General features: G+C 41.2%; 1 protein-coding gene across 6 annotated transcripts in view; it reads right to left on the bottom strand.

Annotated features, from left to right (window-relative positions):
• Positions 1-9,126: 9,126 nt before the first annotated feature.
• The window catches only part of birc6 (baculoviral IAP repeat containing 6), a 219,442-nt gene continuing 205,366 nt past the window's right edge, over positions 9,127-23,202 (bottom strand). For all 6 annotated transcript variants that reach the window (XM_078229564.1, XM_078229569.1, XM_078229567.1 and 3 more), the window contains 3 exons: positions 22,488-22,676; positions 11,339-11,473; positions 9,127-9,845 (listed from right to left, as the gene is read on the bottom strand). In XM_078229564.1, coding sequence (XP_078085690.1) covers positions 9,660-9,845; positions 11,339-11,473; positions 22,488-22,676 — 510 coding nt within the window. In that variant the 3' untranslated portion in view covers positions 9,127-9,659. The remainder of the gene's footprint in view (positions 9,846-11,338; positions 11,474-22,487; positions 22,677-23,202) is intronic.

Raw genomic sequence — 23,202 nt, forward strand, 5'->3', positions numbered from 1 at the left:
TTCTTGAGTCATTGGGAGTACTTCTGGGAAAGGTGGAGCCTGTACAAGCCAGACGGGTTGCACCTCAACAGGCTGGGATCATATCCACACAGCTGGCGCTGTTGGAGAGGGTTAAACAAGCTGAGCAGGAGGCTGGGAACCCGAGAGTAGATTCAGAAAAGAAAGAAGCAAAATTGGGAAGGCAGAAAATTCATAAGCATGTTTGTAAGGCAGAGGAAACAAAGGCGAGAAAATTATCGACCAGCAGATTTGGCTGTGCTGAATGGGATAAACTTGAATGCTGATAGTCTAGGGAATGTCAGATTGAGCTGAGAGCGCAGGTTGGTACACAGGAGCATGTTATAGCAATGACTGACGCATGGCTGAAGGAAGGGCAGGAATTGCAATTCAACAATCCTGATTACTATCTCATCTATAAACCCTGTAGAGTAAAAAAGGAGGAAATGGGGGTCACAATATTGATTAAAAACCAACTGAATAGGGATAAGATAAATCAAATCATCAAATGAGGGCACATGGGTGGAACTGACAAGCAAATAAAAGGAGCAATCATGACCGGGAGTGTACTATAGACACCCAAACATTCAGAGAGACATAGAAGAGCAAACATGTTGGCAAATATCTGAGAAATGCAAAAGTAATTGTGGAGGTTTTCAATTCAATAATGTTAACAGGGATAGAACTAGTGTGAGAGAGAGGGAACAGAATTCACAAAATGTAGCAAGTTCAACAAGTTTTGGACCTAATTTTAAGGAGTGAAGTTGGGCAGGCAGAAAGGGTATCAGTTTGTGAAGCATTTTTGGTGAAAATGGCGGTTAGATTTAGGCGAGTTACATAAAAGGATAAGTCTCAAGAGAAGTTTCCAATTGGGGTAAGGCTTATTTTACTGAGCTGAGATGTGTTTTAGCTAAAGTGGACTGGAAACAGCTGCATGAAGGTAAATCAATGCCAGATCAGTGGGAGGCTTTCCATAAAGAGAAAGTGAGGGTTCGGAGCGAGTGTGTTCCTTAGCAAATCTGAGCCCATTTGGATGACAAAGGGTTTAAAAGAGAAGATAAAGGGACCATAAGAGTTATTCTATGGAGGACATTGATATGCTGCTAATGAATACTTTGTGTCTGCACAAAAGAAAGAGGGACAATACAGACATTGCAATCAAGGAGGAGAAATACTAACATTGTGAGAGAGGAAGGATTTAACATTGAAAATGGTCAAGTTCCCAGGCTCAGATGGAATGTATCATGCTGTTAAAGAAAACAAGAAATAGCAAACTCTGACCATAATTTCCCAATCTTCTCTGGCTAGTACTACCAGAGGGCCAAAGGACAGTTAATGTAGCTTTGTTTAAATAAGGAGATAGGGAGGAACTGAGTAAAAGGCTAATCACAACAGTCTCACCTCGGTGGTGGAAAATGATTGGAAACAAATTCTGAAGGACAGACTATATCTTCTTGAGAGACATAGATTAATTAAAAGGCTGCACTTATTGACAACACAACAATAGGGGAGCACTTCCCACACTTTGCTGATATCATATCTGTGGCGTACGTTAGGTCCAGGCAGCTAAAAACGGAGGGAGCTCTGGAGGAATACAAAGAAAGTAGGAAAGAATTCAAACGAGGAATTAGAAGGGCAAAAAGGGGTCACAAAACGTCCTTGGCAGACAGGATTAAGGAGAATCCCAAGGCATTTTATTCATACGTTAGGAACAAAAGGGTTGTCAGGGAAAAAAATCGGACCTCTCAGGGACAAAAGTGGGGAATTATGCTTAGAGACCAAAGAAGTAGGGGAGATCTTAAATGAATACTTTGCATCGGTATTCACAAAGGAGAGGGATGTGTTGACTGGGAGTGTCTCGGAGGGGAGTGTTGACCCGTTAGAGAAAATCTCCATTACAAGGGAGGAAGTGTTAGGTTTTTTAGGGAATATAAAGACTGACAAATCCCCAGGGTCTGATGGAATCTATCCAAGGCTGCTCAGGGAGAGGAGAGATGAAATTGCTGGGCCTCTGACGCAAATCTTTGTCTCGTCACTGGACACAGGTGAGGTCCCAGAGGATTGGAGGATAGCTAATGTGGTCCCGTTATTTAAGGAGGGTAGGAAGGATAACCCGGGAAATTATAGGCTGGTGAGCTTGACGTCCGTGGTAGGGAAGTTGTTGGAGAGGATTCTTAGAGATAGGATGTATGCACATTTAGAAAGGAATAAACTCATTAACGATAGCATGGTTTTGTGAGAGGGAGGTCATGCCTCACTAACCTGGTGGAGTTTTTTGAAGAAGTGACTAGAATGGTTGATGAGGGAAGAGCCGTGGATGTCGTCTATATGGACTTTAGTAAAGCGTTTGACAAAATCCCTCATGGTAGGTTGGTGCAAAAGGTTGGATCTCATGGGATAAAGGGGGAGGTGGCTAGATGGGTGGAGAACTGGCTTGGTCACAGAAGACAGCGGGTGGTAGTGGAAGGGTCTTTTTCCGGCTGGATGCCTGTGACTAGTGGTGTTCCGCAGGGCTCTGTATTGGGACCTCTGCTGTTTGTGATTTATATAAACGATCTGGAAGAAGGTGTAACTGGGGTGATCAGTAAGTTTGCGGACGACACGAAAATGGCTGGACTTGCAGATAGTGAGGAACATTGTCAGAGGCTACAGAAGGATATAGATAGGCTGGAAATTTGGGCAAAGAAATGGCAGATGGAGTTCAATCCAGATAAATGCGAAGTGATGCATTTTGGTAGAACTAACATAGGGGGGAGGTATACGATAAATGGCAGAACCATAAAGGGTGTAGATACACAGAGGGACCTGGGTGTGCAAGTCCACAGATCCTTGAAGGTGACGTCACAGGTGGAGAAGGTAGTGAATAAGGCATATGGCATGCTTGCCTTTATAGGACGGGGCATAGAGTATAAAAGCTGGGGTCTGATGTTGCAGTTGTATAGAACGTTGGTTCGGCCGCATTTGGAATACTGTGCCCAGTTCTGGTCGCCACACTACCAGAAGGACATGGAGGCTTTAGAGAGAGTGCAGAGGAGGTTTACCAGGATGTTGCCTGGTATGGAAGGGCTTAGTTATGAGGAGAGATTGGGTAAACTGGCGTTGTTCTCACTGGAAAGACGGAGGATGAGGGGTGACCTAATAGAGGTGTATAAAATTATGAAAGGCATAGATAGGGTGAACGGTGGGAAGCTTTCTCCCAGATCAGTGGTGACGTTCACGAGGGGTCATAAGTTCAAGGTGAGGGGGGGAGGTTTAACACGGATATCAGAAGGACGTATTTTACACAGAGGGTGGTGGGGGCCTGGAATGCGCTGCCAGGCAAGGTGGTGGAGGCGGACACACTGGGAACGTTTAAGACTTATCTAAATAGCCACATGAACGGAGTGGGAATGGAGGGATACAAAAGAATGGTCTAGTTTGGACCAGGGAGCGGCGCAGGCTTGGAGGGCCAAAGGGCTTGTTCCTGTGCTGTGTTGTTCTTTGTATCATAGTTAGCGACTTCTTAGGCACTACCTGCATCACAAATGACTTCCAGGCCAGCACACAGGAGCTGGCAGGGTTGAAAAGGCATCTCTTGATGCATTCTCTTTGGCAGGTGACACTACCTTCAGTTTGCCACCACCAAACCACCTCCCTCCCGAGCTCTCACTGCCTCACTTGTGGCGAGGTCGGAGGGGAGGCAGAGGAGAGAGGGAGGCGAGTGGAATGGTGAGTGGTCTTGGTGCGGTCTAGAGCAGGGTGAGAGAGTGGAAGCCAAGAGGCGAGTGTGGTGGCTAGCAGGAGGCATTGAAGGGTTAAGAGTGGGGCAAGTGGTGGTGAGAAGTCAGGAGCAGAGCAGCAAGGGGTCAAAGGACAATGTATGCACAATGGTGCCAGTTGTGGGAGGAACCACAATGCACTGGCAGAAAAAGCAGGTGCCAAGTTCCTATTTGATTTCAGGAGTTACTGTGTAATCAAAAACAGTCAGCACAAATTTGAAGGGAAGGTCACAACTGACTAATTTAGTTTAATTTTTTGTGATGGTAACAAGAAGAGTGATGATGTTGTGCAATGGAAGAGTTTATATAGATTTTAGTGAGTCTTTAAATAAGGCCCAATATAGTATTGCAGACGTGCTCCAGGACTGACTGTGCCCCAAGCTAAGCTCTTCCAGAACAGCTACAACACTAGCATCTACCCGGCAATGTGGAAAATTGCCAGGTATGTCTCGTACACAAAAGGCAGGACAAATCCAACCCAGCCAATCAGCCTACTTTCAATCATTAGTAAAGTGATAGAAGGTGTCATCAACAGTGCTATCAAGTTGAACTTGTTTCTGGCCTACAAGGTGGCACAGTGGCTAGCACTGCTGCCTCACAGTGCCACGGACCTGGGTTCAATTCCCGGCTTTGGGTCATTGTCTGTGCGGAATCTGCATGTTCTCCATGCCTGCATGGTTTCCTCCAGGTGCTCCGGTTTCCTTCACAGTCCGAAAGACGTGCTGGTTAGGTGCATTGGCTATACTACATTCTCCCTCAGTGTACCCGAACAGGTGCCGGAGTGTGTCAACAAGGAGATTTTCACAGTAACTTCATTGCAACGTGAATGTCAGCCTACTTGTGGCACTAATAAATGAACTTTAAACTTATAACCTGCTCACTGATGCTCAGTTTGAGTTCCGACTTGGGTTACTGAGCACATGACATCATTACAGCCTTGATTCAAACATGGACAAAAGAACTGACTCCTGAGGTGAGATGAGAGTGACTGCCCTTGACATCAAAACAGCATTTGGCAGAGTGTGGCATCAAGGAGCCCTAGCAAAACTGGAGTCAATGGGAATCAGGGGAAAACCCTCTGCTGCTTGTAATCACACCTAACACAAAGGAAGATGCTTGTGTTTAAAAGCAAAAGATAAAAGCAAAATACTGCAGCTGCTGTAATCTGAAACGAAAACAGGAACTGCTGGAGAATCTCAGCAAGTCTGACAGCATCTGTGGAGGGAGAGAAGAGAGCCAAGTTTCGAGTCTGGATGACCCTTTGTCAGAGCTGGTGGTTGTTGGAGGTTAGTTGTCTCAGCTCCTGGACTCACTGCAGGAGTTTCTCAGGAGTAGTGTCCTAGGCCCAACCATCTTTAACTGCTTTATCAATCACCTTCCTTCCATCATAAGGTCAGAAGTGGGGATGTTTGCTGATTGCACAATGTTCAGCACTATTTACAACTCTTCAGATACTGTCCAAATGCAGAGAGACCTGGACAATACCCAGATTTGGGCTGACAAGTTGAAAGTTACATTCTCCAACGAGAGGATCTAACCATTGACATTCAACGGTATTACCATCTCTGAATCCCACACTATCTACATATTTGGGGTTACAATTAAGCTTATTTATTAGTGTCACAGGTAGGCTTACATTAACACTGCAATGAAGTTACTGTGAAAATTCCCTCGTCAGCACATTCCGGCATCTGTTCGGGTACAGTGAGGGAGGATTTAGCATGGCCAAGGCACCTAACCAGCACGTCTTTTGGACTGTGGGAGGAAACCAGGACACCCAGAGGAAACCCTCGTAGGCATGAGGAGAACGTGCAGTCTCATCACAGATAGTGACTCAAGCCAGGAATCGAACCCAGGTGCTGTGAGGCATCAATGCTAACCCACTGTGCCACTGTTAATCAGAAACTGAACTGGACTAGCCACATAAATACAAGCGCAGGTCAAAGTTCAGGAATTCTGTTGCAAGTAACTCGCCTCCTGACTGCTGCATAGATTGGGTGAATTGGCCTATTAATGTAACTTGTCACTCCCTTTCAGTGCTTTCCCTTGTGACTTATCCGCATGTTGACTTTAAGGCAGTTTTAGAGATACAATTTATTCTAGCTGTTACCACCAGCTGATCACCCAAGCATGCTAATTGTATAATTTGTTGCATCATCAAGTTTTCCTGCTGCATAAATTTGTTCAAGAATGTAGTCTACCAAAAGTTAATACAAGGAGTTAAATTCTTTGTATTTCTACATTCAAGAAGCATGATCTATGGCTTCATGGTATAACAAAGTAACAAACTCAGAAACCATAACCATAACACTTCCTTAGGACCTGGGACAAGAAATAGATTATAGAATTATCTGCCCTATTGCAGCCTGACCCGTGATGAAGGTAACTGATTGTCAGGGTTGGGATGATAAGGCTTTGAATTAGAATTTTTTTTTAAGCAAGATTTCCTCATTTGCACAGCCTCAAGTTGTTGTCCAAAAAAACAATTTCCCACGAGAACATCTTATTGACTTTGCTTTGAAATGTGCTAGAAAAAAACCGGAAATGTAACCAGGCCTGGCTATTCCCTTGGGAATAGACTACATATCCACTTTCCTTCCTCTCTACAAACATTACCTGGAGCAGAGTTCTCGGCTGACCCACAAACATCAGTACCCAGGAATTATGGCCTCAAACTATTACCCCTGAAAATATGCCGAGTTTACTAATTTAACAAATTTTAAATTGGGTTACTTCCTGCGCTACTATTCGCATCTTTGCAAAGTCACACTCCAGACTCAGCTTTCTCTTAGGCCTAGAATTAGCAAAATTGAAGGACCAGCAGATAGAATGTATTTACATTAAAATTTCAAATCCCATTTTGGATATGCAATATCAACATTACAACTCTTGCATTATTGACATCCCATTGGTTTCCCCAAACTAGTCTTGTATAGCGTCATCATAATGCTTCCGTGAGACACTCATCTCTGGCCAGGGAGAACAGTACAAACTGATCCATCCACTGTGCACTTTGTTTATTTGCAGACACACTGCCATCATTGTGCTTTGCAATACAATAGCATTTATTAAAAACATTTGATAATCTACATCATGTACAAAAGTGTAGTATTGAGTAGGTAACTACAGAAGTAGTCAAAATGTAGAATACCAATTTTCTGACATTTCAATACTGAAGAAATTCTCATTATAGATGCAAGATCATTTAGCACTTTCCAAATAATTTCTTTTTCATGTTATTTATCTGTACATCCCACTTTATTTTGTGCTGTCAATCTGGCATGCAATAGGAGGGAAACTTGTAAATCCCTCCACCAGCCATAAGAAATTTACTCCAGCTTGTGATCAGAAGTTTAATGCCAGTGCAACAACAGTAAGAGTGCAAGTGTACACCGGCACAGCGGTGCCAGTGTAGCATTGCCCTCATGTGACAGTATCTCAGATGTCATTTAACTCGTCCTCTTGAATGAGCCATACTGGAAACTACAGGATCAAGCGTAGGGCATGTCACTACATCCAATCAAATGTGAGACCCAGGTGACATTCCTTTTGCACTGTATAGAACCCAATTGGCTTCCCAGATTAGAGGGAATCAATAGCTGATTAAACTCATTCCATGTTGGTACATAAACTTCAAATGTTAAACTGCAGGTCATTTTCCTGGATCACTGTCTCATCCAGTAATTTTATTAGACCCTGACTAATGTTTGGGCAAGGAAATTTCTGCCAATTAAGAGTACAGCTTTTGTGGCCTTTTGCATCTCTATTGTTGGGCAGACCCTTGATCCCAAATTAGCAGTTGCTGAACTGAAATGATCTATCCCTGTTTCCATGTACATCAGGCACTGATTTTATTTTGCTGCCTGTCGAATGAGGGTAGGCGGCTTTATTTTCTTAGTGTGTGCACCTAAACCAGCGTGCACTGGTGTCTTGTAGTTTCATATAATGTATTGGGAGACCATACAAGTTGTCTTCCAAAAGACTGAGAACAACTGTAAACTCTAAGTTAATGTTATAGCAGATAATCTTCAGAATACTTTAGGATGGTTAAATTGAAATCATTCGAACACATACAGGATATGATCAGCAATAATGTAAAGACACAAAATACATCTGCCTCAATTTCTGTTGGGATGACAGACTTTGAAGTGGATATTTATGATGACCAAACTATTTAAGATGTGGAGATGCCAGCGTTGGACTGGGGTAAACACAGTAAGAAGTTTAACAACACCAGGTTAAAGTCCAACAGGTTTATTTGGTAGCAAAAGCCACATTTGTGTGGCTTTTGCTATCAAATAAACCTGTTGGACTTTAACCTGTTGTTAAACTTCAAACTATTTAAGCCATTCCAAAATATTCTGACTGTTTGAATCACTTCAGAAATATCACAGTGCCTCAATGGACGGCATAGTTTAGCGATTCAATTCCATTTCTTCACTGATTTGGTGGCAGTAGTACTCTGCGACTTACTCAACGAGCCTACTTAATATAGATTTGATTCCAGCAGCTCCTGGAAATCTGCCTAGTCTTCTCTTTCCCTAAGCAAGATTTTGTTAATAAGAAGCCTCTCTATTATTCTAGATTAAAATAGTGTTGATGATCAACCATTCCATTCACTTGCGGGCTCACCTCTGAAGCTCATGTATCCTGACAACCTTTAGAATAAACACCGAATAATTAAGAGTCTTATGCTTGAAATATACAAGTAAAAAGATACAAATTGACAATAGGCAAAGTGCTGCCGAGAAGTCAATAGGTTCGTACTAATTCAATAATGAACTCACTATCATACATTAGAGTTTGTGGTTAATCGGCAAGTCATATTAAAGTGACTGGCATTCTTTTTGCATGGCAACTAAGACAGTCCCACAAACCAGGTCTACTTCATCAATAGCTTTCCTTACACCATTGCAAGTAAAACACACTACCTCATTTAGCTTTAGAACAAAATGCCTCTCAGACCTCAGAGGAAGTCTCGAGTCAGCCAGAAGGAAGTGGATAAGAAGCACCCAGAACAATCTGTCCGAATTTCTGTATGGTTGAGATTTGAATTTCGTGTGAAACTGTAGGCTTGTACCTACATCCTACCACTATATGGAAGAACAGCAACTATGTGCCCATCACCTCAAAACACCTGAAATAAATATACTTTGTTTGTCCCCAGGTTGTTAATGTAAGGCTGTATACTCAAAATGCAATACAATTTGATTTTCGCAGTGCTTCATAACTCCAGAGTCCAATATGCATTTATGTGAACCAAAGCAAGTTATATTTATTAAAAATGTATTTAAGACTCATCATAAAAACGTTCATGAATTCAGTAATTAACAGTACTGTTAACGTACCAGTAATCAATCGTAGCTGTATAGAATGTCCATTCATCTTTTATTGAAGTTACAGGAGTTTGTAGAAATTTTAATATGAGCAATGAATATGGCCAAACATTGTTTTGGAGGGAAAAGATGGAGAGGGGAGATGAGGGGGCTATCAACCTAAGATCTGTATTTTTAAATAAGCGAAGTATCTATAAGGATGACAATATATTCCTGGTTACAACTGTCCTCTAATGGTCAAAACTGAAAAATTAACATTCGGTAAACATTCTAATGTATTTCCCTTATATCAGTGATTTATCAGTTTGTCATCAGTGTATACATGAACAATTTTTTTCAAACATACCATGTAGTGGTTATGTCACAATTGAAAAATAAAAGCACAAAAAAGTTTACACTCTTTTACAGGTAAATAAAAGATCATATTGATTTAAACGGTTTTACCTTTAAGGGCATAGCATAGTTCAATTTTATTACCTATTACATAATTAGCTTCTTACATACAAATATTGACAAAGTTTGGCTTGTGCTTCAAAGCCTCGAGTCTTTCAAGTCCGCGCAATGCAGATCATAATTTGACATCACCAGGGGAGTGGTCTCTGCTGCTGCTGGGTTTCTCTTCACCGTGCGATACAGGTTCTGTTTCACCGGTCGCAGCCTCGTCATTTTTCTCCACTGTCTCATCACACTCTGGCTCAAGGCCCTCGGGGCAGGGAAGCTTCATCAGCTCTTCACGTAGCTGTGCAGTGTGGCGCTGAAAGATAATCAGACAGCCCTTAGTAGTGAAAGGAAGCATGTGACAGATATTTAGTTGGTTATATTCCCTCTGAACCATTCTTATAAAAGGTGAACTAAATAATGAATAGGATTTCTGAAACTGTCTTGATAAAATCCGGATGGTTCAAGTGAAAAATGCAACCCAATCCCCTTCCCATTTTGTTAGAAAGCATCAAAAGACCATTTAAGTTAGATCAGTATTGATCACAATCAGGGCTAGAGGAACAACATGGAATATTATGGCAGAGAGAAGCTGCATTCTATCGTGACTATATATCAGCAATCTCCTGTTGTTAAATCAATGTTAATTTTTTTTTAAATCTTTAATTCCTTAAAAATCAATCAATCCCCTCATCCCTTCCAATCTCACGCTGGCAATCCTCCTCTTTCCCCGACCCTACTGGTTTCATGTTGGTATTTCTCCTCTTGCAAAAGTTTTGGGTTATTACATAAATATTTATTGTAACTGAAAACGTTTTTGTTGTAGAACACTTCAGACCGATATACCTGATCCAATACAACCAGGTTATGTGCATCGAGATTTACTTTTTTTTTGTGAAATGCTAATTGTGTCACATTTTGTTCTTCCAACAAATTATTCAAGCAATTTTCTGCTGGATGCAACTTCTAAATCAAATAGCTATGAGGCCATATGCCAATCTTCCTCTGACTGGAAACACAGCCTTTAAAAGTTGCTTTACAGCCAATATAAAATAAAATATGACAACTATGATCATCCATCAGCATGGTATCTTGCAGTAACCTAGACACAAACTCTCGTATTCAAGATGGTCACTATTTGGACACTAAATTGATTCAACTGTAACCCTTTTACTGATACAACAGTGTGTCTGATATTAAATGAATCCTAATTACAGCAACAAACTGGTTGGGTTTTACCCAAATGATTCAGGTGGTTATTTTGACTTCAGCATCATTGGGTTTCATGGGGCATTAGCATCGCCAGCATTTGTTGCCCATCCCAATCTGCCCTTGAGAAGGTGGTGGTGAGCTGCTTTCTTGACTCACTGCAGTCCATCTGGCGTAGGTACATGCACAGTGCTCTTAGGGAGGGAGTTCCAAGCTTTTGACTTGGCCACAGTAAAGGATTGGCGATGTAGTTTCAAGTCAGGATGGTGTGTGGTGCTTGGGAGGGGAATCCGCAGGTGGTGATATTGCCATGTGTCTACCTCCCTTGTCCTTCGAGGTTGTAGAAACTGAGGGGTCGAAAGGTGTTGTTGAAGGAGGCTTGGCGAGTAAGACAGCGCTGTAAGTGCAACTATACCACATAAACTGCTGTTGTTCAAGGCAGCAACTAACTGCGATCTTAGAGGGTTATTAGGGACGGGCAACAAATGTTATGGCCAAGGACTCCCACATTCCAAGAATGAAGTTAAAAGTTTGCAATGAACTGTAAGGAAAGGTTTTGCTAAATCTGTACATAGAAATAACTTGTTTAATCATCCCTACCTTCAAAGCAGCTGCGTGATGAGACATGGTCCTGCCAACCCGCTTGTCGCTGCTATACTGCTGAATATCGGCAATCCACTCTTCACACTGGGCCATAACTTCAGCTCGCTTCAAGTAAAAATGTTTGTGTATGACCTAGAACAAAGAGATTCCGAGGAAAGGTAAAACATCACCAATTTAAGAGAAGCTTTACATAGCGAACTATAATATAACCAGAGGCACCTCATCAAGACGGACAAATAAGGCACATCATCAGGTAGATTCATTACAGACAGCAGAGATTGAGAGAGAATTTCCTATTGATTTAAACCATTGTGCATTTGCTGGAATAGTTACTTCCTATTTATTTGGTCATTTCCAGAAGGTGTTTGCATTAGAAGATCCACTATTGCATTATATTATTGATGATGCTCATTCAAGTGCATTTAGAGCAGTCAGTTTTTCTCAATTTACAGCAATATTGGGTGGTTCAAGAAAAGAAGCTGTGTCAAATGAGAATTGGCTTGCTCTTCTCTCAGCTATTTATCAGCTTTCCTCTTACTCCTTTCTGTGACCTTGCATTTTCTTATAATGAAAGCTATCAACAAGAAAATTAGGGTGTATTGCACGTCACCATGCTGGTAACAAGCGGGTTTGCCAAGGGATGTGAGACTCACTTGTCAAAAACATCACAAACCGCAAGAATACAGAGAGAAAATTACATTGAAGCTTGATTCACATCATCACAACCACGCACTGTGCTGTCTAACATGCAGGGTCTGTTCTCCAGACTTGGTTCACATCCAATTCATTGTATTGCCCTCCGGAAGCACCTGCTTTTTCAAATTTTCTTCTTGAATGTTGCCTTGGATTCTTCTAAACCACCTTCCACTTCGCCAAAAAAACCTTTACATCTGATTTTTGCTTATTTATAGCAATGACATTGCTATGCATCAGTTCTGAGGACTCCAAGGAAGTGCAGGTTATAGGATCGAATCTCCCAGTAGCAGGACATATGAATGGAGGCTACCACTGACAATTAGAGGGAGGGGAACATCAAGGATTCCTGGGCCAGGCTTGTTTTCACAGAGATTTCTGCATGTTCTTATTAAATTGCACACCTTTGATTGCTCTATAGTACAATGTCATCTGTCCAATGTCACTGTGCACATTGCTATTATTCAAATCTTCACACTCTGTTGGCTTAACACAGAACCAGCAAAGCGTACAAAGTAAACATTCAATTTTCTTCATATTCAGCACTGTTAAACCACTGCCTCATTAATAAACTGGATTTTTTATATCTTAATTAGAAATGTGAATTATTATTGGATAGCAGAAAAATTGCTCGTGTTTGAATGTTTATCCAGTCCTAAAAAACAAATCTTTTTAAAAATTTAAATTCTCCACCACAGCAGCATGGTAGCACCGCTACCTCACAGCGCCAGGGACCTGGGTTCGATTCCCGGCTTGGGTCACTGTCTGTGTAGAGTCTGTACATTCTCCCCATGTCTGCTCCAGTTTCCTCCCACAGTCCGAAAGACGTGCTGGTTAGATGCATTGGCCATGCTAAATTCTCCCTCAATGTACCCGTACAGGCACCGGGGTGTGGCGACTAGGGGATTTTCACAGTAACTTCATTGCAGTGTTAATGTAAGCCTACTTGTGATATTAATAAATAAACTTAAAACTTCAAACTAATAAAGCCAATGTATTTGCACTAACTACCTTTATCAATTCACAGATGCTCAATGTAACTACATATTCCATAAAATGTCATTAAATAATCAAAATAATCCCTATATTTAGCTGGCTACTACTGTAATGAAGGACAATTTTATTAATAGTTTGATATTAACTTTGGTCAAGCTGAAATGCTGCCGTGTTTAAGAGGCTCAGGCAATCCACTGAAATTGATGAGTAGGCCGTTATGAATGTTGATCCATGACTCACGGCGCTAACCTGTATACTTGCCCCAAACCCCGACTCCACATAATCTAGTCTTCATCATAATACACAGAGGGAGGGAAGGTGAGAGAGACACACCCAAATACTCCCCTGATCACAGAAAGGGCAAGTAAAATGCAAGTCAGCAACAAATGCTCTTCAATCTATTCCAGTGACGATCTTGAAGGTCAGACCGAGAACTGCCCGAGAGAATTTTTAAAAAATAGTAGGTGGATTTAAATGGAATTTGAAACATTCAGCTAAGCTCAAATTGAGTAATGTCACCTGTTTTCATCCTGAATAACAACCCAAATAAAATCACTTTACATTTGCCCATACATTCTTTTTTATACCAAGCCTCTCACTAACACAGCCCTCATTGAAGTGCTTCATTCTAGTTATTTCTACTGTACATTTGTACACATTGAATTGCATTCCACATCTACAATATTAAAACCAGTACAGTAATGTTGAAGTGACCCGCAGCAAACTCTATTTGGAGTTAATCAGAAGTATAGTTTGTTCACACATTCAAATCTAGGGAATAGTCGCAACTTCACACACACACAAAGCAAGAAGATAGGAAAGAGGAGTTTTTACAACTATGAATAACTTTGGATATGGATATCAGTCAGAGTTCAGTGAGGAAGTATAGTTCAGGTGGGTTCAGCTGGCTGAAGCAGGATTTGCAGAATTCCTTTAAAGTTGATGGGCACACAGTGAGATGAGGTTGGTAGGCAGCGGCTTGGTCTGCTCAGCTGGTGATGGCAGGAATCTTTCAGAGAAACAGGCTCCAAGGGGACTTAGGCTGACCAACAGCCTACATCAAATCGAAGTTCTGTTTTGATGCTTGCAGGCTGGGATTCGAACAGCGAACTTAGTTACGAGCCTAAAAATGTAATATTAAAATTTTCTAACGGCCAGAAGCTCAGGTCATGTGATGTTGCCCATTGCTGAGTCAGTTGCAGGCTAACAAGCAGTTTCTATGCCCCTGGTTAAAATCCATTTTTCACCTTAGAGGTAGATGGTGGCTTTTCGTGCCTCCGCAGGTATAACAAATTTTGATGGCTCTCACTTTGTTATTGGAGCAGGCTGTGGAGACAGATCTCTACTGGCCCCTGGTTTCACAGACTGTAATGTGTCCTCACAACAAGTGGTGTGAGATTCCACAAGGTCTTATAACTGCCTTTGGAATCATATGACCTGCATCAGCCATCCTTTGGTTCAGCAAGGTCCATTTTTTAAGTAAGCAAATGGGTAAAGTTTGATTTAAACAGTTTATGATGTCTTTCTTGTCTTAGGGATCACCCTCTGGTGATCAGCCTGCTTTAGTCAATTACAGGCTCCCCCTTTGTTTACCTCTGTATTCCAGCCTTATCACTTATTTCACTTTTAACTAATCCCAGTTAAAGTATCCCTACTACAATAAACTAAACACAGACATTGGCCTCTCCTGATCTGCATGGTTCAGCAGTTTATGAACTTGAATATTTATTTTTTCATATTTTTGGGTATCTGTACATTAGCTCCACTAAAACCTTCAAGGATTACACAGCTTGTACATAAAGCAAACCTGATCTTCCACAAGTCCTCTAGTTCAGTGAATTACAGGCTGAAGCAATGGGCTAGCAAACCATCTCTACGGAGAGGCTGCTGGCCTCTGCTGGAAACAACTCCAATAGCTCAGTGATCAGGTTTTCAATTGATTGCATGATTCAAATGTGAAACCCTTCACTCTGCAATGATGCTCCAGCCTGCTACCCTATGACATTCAATACAGACATCTGTAACTTCAAGGCATGGAATCTATTTGAGTAGCCATTCGGCTATTGGACAGAGGTTGCTGAAAGCGGCCTGAATTAAAGCATAAACAAAGAGTTATCTGTACCTAGTTCCTGCACGCTACTACTTGAAAGTAAACCCAAGCCATTAGGGAAGAGTTAAATATCACACAGACTAGAGCTAAATTAGTTTAGCTTAGAACTGACTGTTGCACTGTTTCCTTATTTTTCAAAGGTCTGATTAACTGTAACTTCTTCAAGTATGAAGATAAACAGAGTAGCTGAAAACCAAAGAGAATGCAATGTTGTTCAACTTCAGATGCTATCACAATGTCTCAAAAGAAAAAAATCTTTTATCCTGGAATATATCGAAGGATTGAAGATTAATTTAGCAAAAGGAATAGCTGTCCAAAGACCTATTTCAGCTGATCAGAATAGATTGTTTTCTGACAGATCAGATTTAGGGAAGGGGGGAAAAAAAAGTTAAGTTTCTACAAATTAAGTTTTGGATAATTTTTTTCTTGATAAAAATTCCTCTTGGCTCGGAATCAGTCAAATGACAAAGCAAATTAAATCCACAAGACCATTTTTTAGGCTGGAAAAAAGACATTCAGATTCTCATTAGCTGATGTTCCTGCATGTCCACGCCCAACCTGGAGTTCATTCAATTAAATATTTACCATTAAACTACAGCCACAAATGACATCCCCTCAAATTCAGCAAGACTCAATGAGCAAATTCACTTCATTTATTAATCAATTAGGGAATTAATTTCACGCATCAAAAACCTTTCATTCATAAATCCACAGGGCTAATAGTTCTTCAGGAGACTACAAACTAAAGTTCAGACATTAACTTTTTTGTAAATGCAGTGAATGAGACGCTTACTGATTGTCTAGTGCAGTAGTTAGTAGATTTCTTTTGCTAGCTCTCCCATTTGGAAACTCAGTCCCACATGTACTCTCTTCTTTCAAAGCATCAGCATAGACCAGAGCAGCAGCTTCCTAAACTCTTTTATGCTGAATTCCCCTCAGAAGATCTCTCTTCGAAGCTCTCTGCTGGTAATTATTGCAGCATCTCGGTCCTGCTGTGCTTGTACATGCTGAAAAGCTATGTCTTTTGAGTTATTCAGCTGGAATCTTCAGTATAACATTCAAAAACGACATTACCACAAAACCTCATACTTAAATACTCATTCACCAATCACACCTCTCCAGAGCACAAGCAACAAAGCCTTTTTGTAATGCATTGGAAGGCACTGTTGGTTAATCTGTCAGACAAGGATCGACAATCCTGTGACCATTCTCAAAGCCACTGAGGGTTGTTCCCTCTCTCCACAAGTGGGAAAGCGTTACAATATCAAAGCTGTAACCTAAATCTGGCCAGCTCCGGACATGGTAAAAGCATAAACAGGACTTGGCCATTCCAAGGTAAATGTTCCCTATGATTGAAAATAATGGAAAACAATGCTCAATGCTTTAGGTTGGGGGAAGGTGCTGTGTTTCAACAGGTGGTTGATCAATGGTCCTCCAATTAAGTCAGGTCATAGGTGTTTCTAGATGATGGGATAAGTTGCTGTACTTGACAGAAGGAAGTGACTTCTTCCTTCCATCATGCTTTTGGTGTTGGGCTCCAGTAAGTAGCATCCTCCTTAGTTACTTTGCTGGAATAGCAGTGTGAGGGCAGGGGAGGCACAGTTTTCACCATTATACCCACTGGCTTCAATTATCCAATTACTCTCAAAAAACCCAGTCTGCAGGAAACTGATCCAGGTATTAGCAGCATTTGAGGCATTGATAAAGGTCCCACATTTGATCACTATCAAGAAAACTTGGAGGGACCATTATGTAAACTGAACTTGGTATGGTGCATATTGCAATCGAATACACATGTTGATATTTACTGTTCTGGGATGAAAGACTTATCTTATGAAGAAAGGTTGAACAGGTTGGGCCTAAACCCACTGGAGGTTAGAAGAATGAGAGATGATCTTATTGAAACATAAGGTCTTGAGGAGACTTGATAGAGTAGATATCAGGAGGATGTTTCCTCTTGAGAGAGAGAGAATAGGACTAGGGGACATAGCTTAAGAATAAGAGGTCTCTGCCCCAGAAAGCAATGGAGGCTGGGTCACTGAATTTATTCAAGGCTGGGTTTAACAGATTTTTGATAGACAAGGGAGTCGCGGATTACGGAATTGAGGCCACAATCCAATCAGCCATGATCTTTTTGAATGGCAGAACATGTTCGAGGGCTGAATGGCCTACTCTTCCAAATCCTGTTTATGTTCACAATTGGACCAATCACCACTGCACTATGTCCATACAACAGGAGACTGGCAAGCCATAAAAAGTCAGTTTAAAAGTCTTTAGGAGGTGAGGGAACATTAAGAAAATTTACTAGATGCACACAGAGCAGATTAAAGTGAGTGTGTGTGTGTGTGTGTGTGTGGGGGGGGGGGGGGTGGAAAAGAGCAGGTAAGATGGGAAAAGGGGCACTAAAACACTGTCTTTGATCAATTAACATTATTTTTTGACTAAAGCTGCGAATAATTATTTATTTCTGCAAACATTTTAGACTCCGAGCATGGTTTTGTTGATTTACATTTTACCATCAGTAAGCTAATCAAGTTTGAAAAAAATATTCAAAAACGTGGCGAAATTAAAATTGTAAAGGGCAATTGAGAACACTTGATACACATATGGTCTTTCTTGCCATTTTCTCCCGAAAGCTTTATGTCAGACGAATAGTAACTTAGTGAACACTGTTCACCATACACCCACAGATTCATCACTTGGGTACAATACCATGCCTGACATTATCTCAATGGTACTATTCTCTTACAATTTTGCACTTTACGATGCAGGAATTAAAGTAATCTAGCAACCATCTTGAACCACATATCTGTGGTACAATAAACAGCTTCACTTCACTTTTAATGTAAACATGAACTCATCACAGAATCCCTACAGTGCAGAAGGAAGCCATTTGGCCCTTCACACCGACAGCAATCCTATCCAGGCCCGATCCCCATAACCCCACGTATTTACCCTGCCAGTCCCCTCCGACACTAAGGGGCAATTTAGCATGGCCAATCAACCTAATCTGCACACATCTTTGGAGTGTGGGAGGAAACAGGAGCATCAGGAGGAAACCCATGCAGACACAGGGAGAACATGCAAACTCCATTCAGGCAGTCACCCGAGGCCGGAATTGAACCCGGGTCTCTGGCGCTGTGAGGCAGCAATGCTAACTATTGCCATCGTGTCGCCCATAATTCAAAAGTAATTGATTTCAATCTTCAAATGATCTGATTTGCTATAAATTGGTCAGTCAATTTTCCAAAAAAAGGGAAAGGTTTTTAAAAAATAAATATATGGAACGTAGTCAACGTATCAACTGTCCTAAACCAGGCACAGATTTAGAATACACTGAACAAGCCAGCATAAATCTTCACATATTATTGAAGTCTTATTACACAAAAAAGTCCAGTCTTCAAGATAATTGATTGCACGGTTGATATACAGACAATACAAATTAACTATATTTACATGCCTGTATTGTAATTAGCTTGGTTCAAACGAGCCTTTTACATATGTAACATTTTATCTTTACTGGATAACTGCTAGTGAGTGAACGTCAATGTTTTTAATATCAAAATGCTAGATTTTGTGACAATTTACCTAGTTCAGTTTCAATGCGCCAACATATTCAGCACTCTCCAATTACCAAACTTGAGTTAATTACACCACTTGACATGTCCTTATAAGCAAAAATTTAAGCAGATCCAATTTAATATGATTAATGTCTAAACCATCTATCCTGAAAAGCACATTGAAATTGTAGGTGGTCTTTTGGGATGTGTAATTGCCCATAATGTTGGTGAAGAGGGAAACATGTTGCCAAAACATTTAGTCTTGCGTTCAGGATAAATGTGAGGATGCCAAATTTCAAACAATCACAACAATTCATACTACAAGAAAAAAGGATGCCGATTGGCTGACAAATCAACTCTGATTGGCCAAAGCATTGCGATGGGGAAAGCAGCAGGGAACTATAAACTCCCCAAGCACTAATTCACAAAAGACACAAGGCTTAAACATATCTCTTTTGTTTGCAGAGAACGAGTCCCAGTATATGAATATATGTCGCTTCCAACAAGCATAAATGAGCCATGTTACAAGCTTAACTGATTATCTTAAATTGACTGTTGTGTCGCTATTAGCACACTCAGGATTGTTAAACAAGTGCTGCCCAATCACAGCATCACACCCAACAGTAGACGGTTTGTTTTGGGATTTGCAAGCGCAGACTGATTGAGTACAGTCTCTATTCTGCATCTTATGAACAACCAAAGGAATGTACTGTTTTACTCAGCCAATCACAGAGGTGTACAGCCTATGTACCTGGCATTGCACCTGCAATAAAATATATACACAACGTTGCACAATTTTGTGTGGGAGGCAGAATAACTTTTGGGCCAACCCCTGCTGATGCCAGGTCCTCAAAGTGTCTTTGAAAGTGGAAACTCTCCAGCAGGAGATGCAAGAAGGCTGTGCTATTTGTATTTAATCAGAGCCATCACTAAATTCCGGTGTGCTCTGGGATAACTGGCATCAGTTGGCTTAATGAGCCTGAACGATAACCCACCACGAGTGGGCAAGTTTCCCACATTGGCCCATCCTGCCAATTAAATGCAGGAGGTTTTCTACCCTCAGGAGACTGATTTGTAGTCTCTCCCACAATTAGTTGGGCCTGGTGGCCATGTCTGGATTAATATTCACCCAGAGTATCACTGCTGGAAAACAAGAGATTGCCCAGTGCTGCATCACAAGCAGCATTATTTTAAAAACCGAGGGTCGGCAATTGTATTCGTACATACTGAATTTCTCCTGATCTAATTTTATGGACAACTGTCTACAAATGTACATTATAGAAGATGCATGTGAAGGTTAGGAGTTTATAAATGGAATGGTATGGCGCAAGGCCAAATCCACTGAAGCAATGCTGGTCAAAAGCATCAATGCTGGAGTAAATCAATGAACCTTTTGAGCCCAGCATCTCTTAGTCTAAAAGAAACACCATAGGAAATCTTTTAAATCCAACTTCCCTTAATAGCACTACTCTCTCTTTGAACTTAAATTCTGAACCATTGAAGCAACATATCTTTTACAACGGTCAGTTTGCTTTACTTTAATTTTATCCAGAACACGAAGAGAGGCAACAAGCATGAAAATCATATTAACACAAAGGCTGTTAGATATGTGGTTAATCAAAAAAGAGTATCGTGCAACACGTTTCTAGGTTCCGGATCATCAACAACCTATCCTGGTCCCCCCATGCCGCGCTATAGTTAAGAAAGCCCACCAACGCCTCTACTTTCTCAGGAGGCTAAGGAAATTTGGCATGTCCGCCAAGACTCTCACCAACTTTTACAGATGCACCATGGAAAGCTTTCTTTCTGGTTGTATCACAGCTTGATATGGTTCTTGCCCTGCCCAAGACTGTAAAAAACTACAAAGGGTCGTGAACGAAGCCATGTCCATCATGCAAACCAGCCTCCCATCCACTGACTCTGTCTACACTTCCCCACTGCCTCGGAAAAGCAGCCAGCATAATCAAGGACATCACACACCCCGGACATTCTCTCTTCCACCTTCTTCCATCGAGAAAAAGATACAAAAGTCTGAGGACACGTACGAACCGACTTCTTCCCTGCTGCCATCAGACTTTTGAATGGATCTACCTCGTAATACGTTGATCTTTCTCTACACCCTAGCTATGACTGTAACACTACATTCTGCACTCTCTCCTTTCCTTCTCTATGTATGGTATGCTTTGTCTGAAAAGTGCACAAGAAACAATACTTTTCACTATACTAATACAAGTGACAATAATAAATCAGTCAAATCAACACCGTACCTTCCATCACAATTTCTGATGCAAAGATGACCTCAAGTGAAATGTTCAGTCTGGGGGAAACCTTGGAAAGCACTAATTGTTGACTGCACAAGAGACCAGTTTACAACTTAACTACCCTCTCCACTTGTAGGCTCCTTTAAAGTCATTTGCACTGCCACAATATTTATGACAGTGAAGAATGGATGAAGCTAAAATTAACGTTAGAAAGGTCTCAATTTAAAGGTATGAATTGAGTTTAGAATAAGTGCAAATGAGTAGTTTCTGAGACTGTAGTCAAGTACAGGTTTTTGCAGGTAAAGGTGCACTAAATCTCCAAATCAGATTCCAGGACTAATCTCAAAGTGCAATCAGATTCCAGTTAGGTGGACATTGGCGGGGGTGGGGGGGGGGGGGGGGGGGAGGGGGGTGTTTGGCGCAGAGACTGGTCAAATGGAATTGGAATTTGATTTAAATGGTGAAGTGGTACATTTTGGAAGGACAATTTGAAAAGAGGTGATATAAACTAAATGGTAACATTTTAAAGGTGGGAGGGGAGAATGGTTCAAGAACAGAGACACCCAGGGGGATATGTACATGTGTTGAGAAGATTGTTAAAAAGACAAATGGGATCTCTGGTTTTACATATAGATGCATAGAGTACAAAAGAAAGGTAGTTACGTTAAAACTTTATGAAACATTAGTTAGGCCCTAGCTGGATTTGTCTGTCTAATTCTGGGCACCACATTTTAAGAAGGATATCATCAAGGCATTGTCAGGGTAGAGAAGAGACTTATCGGGTTGGTGTCGGGTTTGAAAGACTTCAGTTTCGTGATGAGGCTAAGGAAACTGAGGTTGTTCTGAGCAGAGAAGGTGAAGGGAGAGATTTTATAAAGATGTTCAAAAGCATGAGGGGTATAAAGAGAACCTATTATTTCCAGTGGCAGAAGGATGGATAACAGATTAAAGATAACAGACAAAAGAGCCAGAAAAGACATTTGTAGTAGGTTGTTGTGATCTGGAACATACTATCCAAAAAAGATGGCGAAAAAAGATTCAATAGTAAATTTTGAATAAGGAATTGATAAATAATTGAAATGGAAAAACTCTGCTTGAATAAGTAAATCTATATTGATTATTCTTTCAAAGAATCGGTACAGGTACAATGGCCAAATATCTCCCTATCAGTTGTAACCTCCTATATTCCAAGTACTTTGTCGAAATTCTACGTCATCTCAATGAGGGAAATGCTGCAAATAGATCCACAGGGTGGCGACAACTTGCAAAAAAGAGAGAATTCATTTCGTAGAAAGAAATTCAAATAAATTAGTAACAAGGCCCCTCCGTTTCAATCGTAGTAAGGCAGATACTTTATGGTATGTTGCCATCTGCTTGAGAAGCAAATGGTCTTTGGAACAAAATAGCATGTTACACAGGGAACATCCAAGCTCAGAAAAAATATTTTACTGGATTTTCAACATTTATAATTTCAAGCACTAATAGTAGACCCCACTGCCTGCCCACAAAGTTTCAATGAAACGTACCTCCTTAAAGCATGGTGAGGGATTTCTTATTTGTTCCAGCATGGCCCACTTTACGGTCGCTTGTCTTATATTTCCATCATACTCTCTGGAACTCTGAGTGCCACTGGGCGTTCCCCTCGATCTCTCGTAGCCAGGTTCATTAAAATAAGGCTCTGCCACCAGTATCAAAGACTGGATTGACACTAGCACCTGTTTAAAAAAAAGGTTTCACATATTAATTACTGGGAACAGGGTTGGGTTTAGGCAAGAATCAACTTGGCTGTAATGTAAAGAGAAAAGAAAGTCTTAAATGTTAGCATTTCCACCAGTTTACGAAGAATTCCCAAGATTTAAGCCTGCATGGTGGCACAGTGGTTGGCACTGCCTCACAGCACCAGGGACCCAGGTTAAATTCTGGCCTTGGGTCACTGGCTGTGTGGAGTTTGCACATTCTCCCCGTGTCTGCGTGGGTTTCCTCCGGGTGCTCCGGTTTCCTCCCACAGTCCAAAGATTTGCCCATTAGGTTGACTGGCCATGCTAAATTGACCCAAGTGTCAGGGGATTAGCAGGGTAAATATGTGGGGTTATGGGAATAGGGCATGGGTGGGATTGTGGTCGGTGCAGACTCGATGAGCCGAATGGCCTCCTTCTGCATTGTAGGGATTCTATGAGGAAAATCTTGTAAAAGGACCATTTTTATTCACCGACTCATTTAAAGTATCAATAAAATTATTAG

Source organism: Mustelus asterias, chromosome 15, assembly GCF_964213995.1.
Source record: "Mustelus asterias chromosome 15, sMusAst1.hap1.1, whole genome shotgun sequence".
Classification (NCBI taxonomy): Eukaryota; Metazoa; Chordata; class Chondrichthyes; order Carcharhiniformes; family Triakidae; genus Mustelus; species Mustelus asterias.